The sequence below is a fragment of the Eleutherodactylus coqui genome, chromosome 10 (assembly GCF_035609145.1).
Source record: "Eleutherodactylus coqui strain aEleCoq1 chromosome 10, aEleCoq1.hap1, whole genome shotgun sequence".
In the NCBI taxonomy this organism is placed as follows: domain Eukaryota; kingdom Metazoa; phylum Chordata; class Amphibia; order Anura; family Eleutherodactylidae; genus Eleutherodactylus; species Eleutherodactylus coqui.
The window spans coordinates 32885229-32893694 of record NC_089846.1 but is presented as its reverse complement, the minus strand read 5'-3'; the positions used below and the strand labels follow the sequence as shown (position 1 = coordinate 32893694).

Sequence of the window (8466 nt, the reverse complement as noted above, 5' to 3'; positions counted from 1 at the left end):
TCCAGGGGGCACACAAAGCCCGGGGTCTCGATCATACGGGGAATATCAAAGCCCACTCTACAAGATCCATATCCTCCTCGTGGGCAGAGAAAGCACAGGCCTCTGCTGAACAAATTTGCAAAGCGGCTTCCTGGTCCAGTCTGCACTCATTTATTAAGCACTATAGGGTCAATGTACAATCTAACAAAGACCTGGCATGCGGACGGAGAGTCCTTCAGGCAATAGCCCACCCTAAAAATACTTATAATTTGGTATTGCTCCACATGTAAATGGGGCCGTCGTGATGACGACCAGGGAAAGAAGGGATTACTTACCGGTAGTCCTTTTTCCGGGAGTCATCACGACGGCCCATAGTTCCCTCCCCTATAGAATATTTATCTTCTTTTTCAATGTAAAATGATACCGAAAAAAAGGAAAATTTTGGTTCAGTATACATTGTCCACCATAATAATTTGAAAGTCACTGAGGAGATGGTGGAGGGGAGGTGCTTTGAGGGCTCTTCCTGTACCTACCGAGGTCAGAGGGCATCCTCCATATGTAAACGGACTATGGTAAGTAATCCCTTTTTTTCTCACCATGGACATGCTAAAAACGCTCACTGTTGCCCCCATTCGCTCTCGGCTCGATTATTGCAACTCGCTGCTGATCGGCCTCCCCTGCACCAGACTCTACCCCCTCCAATCCATCCTGAATGCGGCAGCCAGGCTCATCTTCCTGTCCAGCCACTACTCGAACGCCTCTGTCCTGTACCGGTCACTGCACTGGCTGCCCGTTAAATACAGAACTCAATTTAAACTCACCACCTTCATCCACAAAGCTCTCCACAGCACCACGGCGCTCTACATTGCCTTCCTCATCTCAATCCATCATCCAGCCCCCGCTCTCCGCTCCACTAACGAAATCAGACTGTGCCCCTTTAACTCAAACCTCTCTCTCCCACCTCCAAGACTTCTCCAGAGCAGCACCAGTCCTCTGGAACCCCAAAGTATCCGGGCAATCTCTGGCACACAACTTCAGGCGTGCCCTAAAAACTTACCTCTTCAGGGAGGCATACCATATCTCCTAAGCCAAATCCCTATGTACTCTGCATGATAACATGCTCCCTGTCCTACTGACTGCAATCCCTGCTGGCCGTAGTCAACCGGCAGCTACAGTCATACCGACTCCGCCACTATAAGGCCTGACCATTGTCTGTGTGTATAGCATCCCTCACTCTCCACCCCGCCATACCGTGCACATCTCCAGCCCCTTTACCTCTATATCACCCCATTATCTGTAGTATGTAAGCTCGTTAGAGCAGGACCCTCACCCCTACTGTCTCTATCAATTGATTACTACATGTAACTGTGGTTTTGTATCTGTTCCCCATGCTATGTAAGCGCTGCAGATTATGTTGGCGCTATATAAATAAAGATATTATATTATGTAACAGAGTTGGTGTGGATTAACCACAGCAGAAAATCTGCACCAAAATCAGCATCAAAATCCCACTTGCAGCGCCGCAGCCGTGTAGTGCATTGTGTGCGGCGCTGCAGCAGACTTCACCCCTTCAATGTGAAATCTGCTGCTGATCCACGACAAAATCCGCAGCGCAAATTATGTTGCAGATTTTGGGTTGGATTTGCACCTAAACCTGCCGTGTGTGGACGCACCTTTAGAATTTGTTCACACGACTGAATTCACCGTGAAATTTTCTGTGATGAATTCCGCCTGAAAAACTGCGCCACAATCTGCGGCTTTCTGCCATGGTTTTCTGTGAAGATCCAAATGAGGAATTTGCCCTGTTGATGGGAAAATCTGTGCCCTTAAAGGGGTTGTCCCGCGAAAGCAAGTGGGTCTATACACTTCTGTATGGCCATATTAATGCACTTTGTAATATACATTGTGCATTAATTATGAGCCAAACAGAAGTTATTCACTTACCTGTTCCGTTGCTGGCGTCCCCGTCTCCATGGTGCCGTCTAATTTCAGCGTCTAATCGCCTGATTAGACGTGCTTGCGCAGTCCGGTCTTCTTCTTTTCTCAATGGGGCCGCTCGTGCCGGAGAGCGGCTCCTCGTAGCTCCGCCCCGTCACGTGCCGATTCCAGCCAATCAGGAGGCTGGAATCGGCAATGGACCGCACAGAAGAGCTGCGGTCCACCGAGGGAGAAGATCCCGGCGGCCATCTTCACCAGGTAAGTAAGAAGTCACCGGAGCGCGGGGATTCAGGTAAGCACTGTCCGGTTTTTATTTTTAACCCCTGCATCGGGTTTGTCTCGCGCCGAACGGGGGGGGCTATTGAAAAAAAAAAAAACGTTTCGGCGCAGGACAACCCCTTTAATTCCAGCTAGAAATTTGCGTTTCCGCAATAAGAAGTGACGTGTCTTCAAAAACTGCAGCCAAATCCTTACTTTTTTTATGCAGATTTGGCCACTGCGGACTTCTAGTGTATTTGCTGCGGGTTTTCCACTGTTGAAAGGGTTAAAATGTGCAGCGGATTTACTACAAAAATTGTGGCTAAAACTGCGCCATTTTGGGTCAGATTTGAGCTTTATGGTTTTCTGCTGCAGAAGCCCATGGACGTTACGCGTTATGTGAAGCCGGCCTAAAGGTTACATTTTTTGCTTTCTGTAAAGTATTTTCTCCTGGGACCCCCATTTTCGACTAGGAGCGATCCCATAGTTTGTTTGTGATGTTAGTTGCTTGATGACATATTTAAAGGGATTGTCTGGTTGTAAACTACTGACGACCTATTCTAAGGACAGGTCATCAATGGTAGATCTGCGGGGGTCAGTCCCTTACTAATCTACCATCGCTATAGTAGATGGGCAAGGTTTGCTGCCCAGAGCCACTGCTGATCAGCAGTTCACCTGGCCGCTGCTCTCCCTTACAGGAGTGAATTCTGCAGGTAGCAGACAGCTCCGTTCTTACTGTAGTGGCCAGGCTTGGTATTGCAGGCATTGAAATGAATGGGAACTTTGCCTGCAGTGGGAACAGAGCTTCTGCTTTCTGCAGAAATCAACTCAGTTCACAAGCATGCTGGCCTGATCAGCGGGGGTCCCAGGCAGTGGAGCCCGGCCAATGACACATCCTGAGGATAGACCATCAATAGTTTACAACTCATTTAAGAATTACGAGCAGATCTATAAAACCAGTCTAGAAGAAATACTACTCTGTTGCCAATAGCAACCAACCTCAGCAAGGCATTCTGGCCTGATCAGCAGGAGTCCCGGTATAAAAAAAACAACGTCTTCTACTGCTGCTGGAACATGATACCTGCTGGGTGATTGGTTGCTTTGGGCAACAAAAATAGTATTTCTTTAAGATGGTTTCACAATTGTTTTTACGTACACATGAAATATAGATTCTCCCCTATAAATGGAACATTCCTCATGGAGATGTATGCGCGGTCGTCTCCACTTTCCGGCTAATGAGGGGGGTATTCGGCTGCACATATGTTCTGTGGAGGACAATGTAAGCGCACGTAGCCACCAGCGCTGAGGCGCGACACCCTGCCAAAGACAACAAAGCACAGAACGCCACGCCCCTTTTCTTATTCCTTCATTTCTATTGGACCGCACTATACACCACGCCCATAAGGGCAACTGCGGACCAATAGACGTGGCGAGGGGTGGAGTTGCTTTCATAGCTTGTTGTGTTGCTTGGGTCGGCGTGCGATAGTGTCCGGAGCTGCTTGGAGATGGCGGCTGTGATGTACCGGCACCTCTGCGCCCCCTCCCGGAGGGTGGCCTCGGCTACATACAGCACTGCCCGGGACGGAGCCGCTACCCCTGCAGCCACAGCTGCTCCCCCTGTGCAGCCCTCCCCGTCCTCGGGGGCCTCCACCCCTGCACAGCCCCATCTGCACCCACCCAGCGCAGCCCCCGTTGGCCGCCACTTCTCGTCCTCATCCACCGCCCCCAAGATCGACAGCAAGACCTTCCTATGGTCCCGGTACGGGGAGATGAAGAAGCTGGTGCAAGGTAACCCTGGGGGTGCTGGCTGCAGGGCATGCTGGGACTTGTAGTTCAGCTGCAGACTAGTTGGAGTTTCCTTAAAGGGGAGCTCCGCTCTCTTAACATGCCAGGCTGGAAGGCTGCCCACTGGCACAAAGGTGGGCACATTGGAAGGGTCCTGACTCCGACTGCATTCCTGTGGGGCTTATAACGTACGTGCGGATCAGATTCACGGAAATCAAGGATTTGGCGACATTTCGGAGTCGTTGCGAATGGGTAAACGTTCCTGATCAGGCACCGGCGCTCCCCGTCTCCGGCTGTGTAGTAGTTGTGAACCTGTGGAGTTCCCCTTTAATGGAAACGAAACGTCCGTTACGCGTTTTGCTGTGAATCTTTGCGCCAATTTTTAACTTTAAAAAAAAAACAAAAAACTTTTTATCATATTTAGCGCTTTTCAATTACCAAAACCCGCGTGTGTAACGCCCCACGTGACTTCTGCGCGGTTCTGTGTTAGTCCGTGTTTACAGGGGCGCGTGCCATTGTCGATCCTGGGAAATCGTACCAAATGGGAAAAGCGCGTCACGTGAGTGAAAGGGGGGGCTTCACATCTGTGGTGGGGGTCCACCTGCGTCCAAATGGACCCCATTGACTAGAACCGGGTCTGTTCAGTTTCCAGCTGGAGGATGGCAGAAAATCGGTTGCGTGCAGCGCTTTTTTTTTTCTTCCGGTATTTTGAGTTGGATCAGCGACGGAACCTCCGAAACCGCATTTATGTTTTCCCGATAGAAGGCGATCGCGTGGCATGTGCATGAAAATCGCGTTCCAGTTCTGTTCACATCAGCGGGGGAGGTTAGATTCAGAACTTCGATCGCTGATTCCCGCTAGAAAATGGGATGAAATAGCGCAGCAAGTAGCGCCATTCTGTCCTGTAAATACCGTTAAAATGCTGGACTGCCTGCCAAAAATTGAATGGACCCCATTATAGTCAGTTGGGGGCCGTTCCTGAATGGAACTGCCTAATGCTGATGTAAGCAAGCCGTACGTGTCGGCGCAATGCGTGTTTTTTTTTTTTTTTCTGGCTCCTGTAGGAAATAACCAGCCAAAACTTGACCGGAATCGTCCCAAATTAGGGCCCCCCACGTGTCGAGAGGCGCTGCTGGGGAGGGGGGCACTGGGCTGTTATTTTGGGGACCTGCCTGCTGGAAGGGTTTATGACAACTAATGTCCGTAGATGACACAACGGACAAATGGCGCAAGTAGACAACAGAGAAGTAAAACGATCATCTGCCGCAGCAGGGGGACTACAACTCCCATCATGTCCTGGGCTGCCGGTGCATACTGGGAGTTGTAGTTCTGTAAGGAATGGTTTGTATGAAACGAGGCGATTACCATCTGGACCGGCTATACAACCTGCGGTCAGACGGGGGCGTAAATGCTGCGGATTTTCCAGATCTAAAATCCATAAGTTCAGAAAGAGCCGCGCGGATCGGTGTTGACGTGGTGCAAAAAAAGTGGCGCAGCGCTGTGTTCACACGGCGGATTAGATTGTGGAATTTGCAGCGACGAATCCGCTGTAAAACTGCGGCAGAAATCTGATCCGCCCCGGACGCAGTCCTGTCGGAGGGCAGAACCCGCACGTGGAGGTTCCAATGCGTTTTCACGTGGATCTGCATGAAGAAGTGACACGTCGGTACTTTCTGCAGAAACACGTTTGAAATGCCACACGTGGCGGGACTACATCTGCGTGCGGCTCCGTGGCAGGATAGCTGCCGTCCACCATGGGAGCCTACCCCTATAGTGCGTTCCCGCGGGTGAAAACGCAGTTGGTTTTGCAGCACTTACAGTCAAGCCGTGTGGGTGAGACTTGTAATAGCATATTGTGCGCGAAATGCGTGGTGAATGGACTCCGTGAAAGTACACTGACGATCGCTGAGCCACTCGCGCAATCATTTATTGCAAGTGTGAACGCTGTCATTCGCAGTGAAAAAATACGCCAGCTCACACCGCAGTAAAAGGCTGCGTTATAAGGGGGTTGTCCAAGTGGTATAAGGGGCATCTCAACAGCTCCCCCTTGTGGTGTAAAATGACAAAGGAGCTGATGCCTCTCCCCATTCGTCCCTGCTGATGTCCTCTTTACAGTTGGCCATCCGCTCAGGCCTGTCTACAAACAAGCTGCTGCAGCCAATGAGCTCGGTAGTGATAGCGGAGCGCCGTCATTGGCTGCAGCAGCAGGTTTACCGGATGTCCCAGCCTATAAACAAACAGCACGGTGGAGAGCGGAGCCCCACCCCCGAGGGACGAGCGGAGAGTATCGGCCCCTTTATTGGTTTACACCCCTTCAGATGCCCTTTAAAGAACCCTTTAATAAATATGCTCTACGTGGTGCAGGGAAATCCGGCGCTGCATCGATATACGCTGCCGATCGTGGAATCCGCGTGACGTTTGTACGGCAAAGCGCGAAATACCCCGCAAATCACCAGGAATACAGCCTGTGTGGCCCTACGCTGGGTGAGCCCCCCAGTACTTAGAACTGTAGGAAGGCGATGAGATAGGACAGTGGGGACCCTCATCTCATAAATGTAGGACTAATGGTGACAAGTTCGATTGGGGGGGGGGGGGGGGGGGCGTTAGGATGGCGACCTGCTTCTGAAATCACCCGGGCAGACTGCTGACTCGGATATTAAAGCTTCTTGACTCTGCTGTGTCAGTGCCAGTAATGACTGGGCTGCGGGCATTGGGGCGTTCATCCTCTACAATGGACAAGTTCTGGCAGGGGACGCTCTGGCTGCGTTGCTTGCAGCACGTACTGGGGGGGGGGGGGTCTCTGAGCTCCTTTGTGGTCGTCCTCTGCTTCTCCTGACTATCCCTGTCATCACGGCTCTTCTAGACCCTCCTGATCTGCGGCGCACGACGAGCCTCTTACAGCAGTGATACATTGTTACCAAACTGAAGATTTCAATGTAACAGATCCTCTGCAGCCGTATACAACTGAAAACTAGTTACACTTTATACCATGATTTAAAGGGATTGTCCGGGTATAAAATACTGATAGCCTAGCCTTAGAATAGGCTTTCAATAGTAGATCAGCAGGGGTCTGCCACCAGGGACCCCCGCCGATCAGCTGTTTGCCAGACCAGTGTGCTTGTGCAGTGAGCTGATTTCAACAGGAAACTGACAGCTCCGTTCCCACTACAGTGGCCAGGCTTGGAATTGCAGGTAAACGTCCCATTAATATGAAATCTGCCTGTAATACCAAGCCTGGCCTTTGCAGAGGAATGGAGCTGTCGGTTTTGCATTGACATAAGTATTCAGACCCTTTGGTATGAACTTGAAAGTTGGCATCGGGGGCTCCTATTCTCCTATTTCTCTTGATTGTCTTTTGAGATGTTTCTAAACTGTGATTTCAGGATTTGAGTCCCATATGGTAAATTCAATTGATTGGATTTAATTGTAGTGGATGGCAAGGGGCTGGCACTTGGGACCCCGTCCGTTAGTTGATCGTCACCGTTGTCATAAGGCCAGCTTCACAAGGGCACATGCATACTTGGATGTGCCTGAGCGCTGCGCAGTAGCGAGATGTTGTGGCCGCAGAATATGTTGATTTGCAGGCAACGATGCAGCAGTGGACTTCTACCTCCTCGCGTGCCGCGCGTCACCCATTGACTTCTACCTCCTCGCGTGCCGCGCGTCACCCATTGACTTCTACCTCCTCGCGTGCCGCGCGTCACCCATTGACTTCTACCTCCTCGCGTGCCGCGCGTCACCCATTGACTTCTACCTCCTCGCGTGCCGCGCGTCACCCATTGACTTCTACCTCCTCGCGTGCCGCGCGTCACCCATTGACTTCTACCTCCTCGCGTGCCGCGCGTCACCCATTGACTTCTACCTCCTCGCCTGCCGCGCGTCACCCATTGACTTCTACCTCCTCGCGTGCCGCGCGTCACCCATTGACTTCTACCTCCTCGCCTGCCGCGCGTCACCCATTGACTTCTACCTCCTCGCCTGCCGCGCGTCACCCATTGACGTCTACCTCCTCGCCTGCCGCGCGTCACCCATTGACGTCTACCTCCTCGCCTGCCGCGCGTCACCCATTGACGTCTACCTCCTCGCCTGCCGCGCGTCACCCATTGACGTCTACCTCCTCGCCTGCCGCGCGTCACCCATTGACGTCTACCTCCTCGCCTGCCGCGCGTCACCCATTGACGTCTACCTCCTCGCCTGCCGCGCGTCACCCATTGACGTCTACCTCCTCGCCTGCCGCGCGTCACCCATTGACGTCTACCTCCTCGCCTGCCGCGCGTCACCCATTGACGTCTACCTCCTCGCCTGCCGCGCGTCACCCATTGACGTCTACCTCCTCGCCTGCCGCGCGTCACCCATTGACGTCTACCTCCTCGCCTGCCGCGCGTCACCCATTGACGTCTACCTCCTCGCCTGCCGCGCGTCACCCATTGACGTCTACCTCCTCGCCTGCCGCGCGTCACCCATTGACGTCTACCTCCTCGCCTGCCGCGCGTCACCCATTGACGT

At 52.3% G+C, this 8466-nt stretch overlaps 1 protein-coding gene across 1 annotated transcript in view; it reads left to right on the top strand.

Annotated features, from left to right (window-relative positions):
• Positions 1-3629: 3629 nt before the first annotated feature.
• LOC136580322 (5'-nucleotidase domain-containing protein 2-like) overlaps positions 3630-8466 on the top strand; it is a 45362-nt gene continuing 40525 nt past the window's right edge. Inside the window, exon 1 of the mRNA XM_066580790.1 lies at positions 3630-3963. Within this exon, the coding sequence (XP_066436887.1) occupies positions 3681-3963 (283 nt within the window). The 5' untranslated portion in view covers positions 3630-3680. The remainder of the gene's footprint in view (positions 3964-8466) is intronic.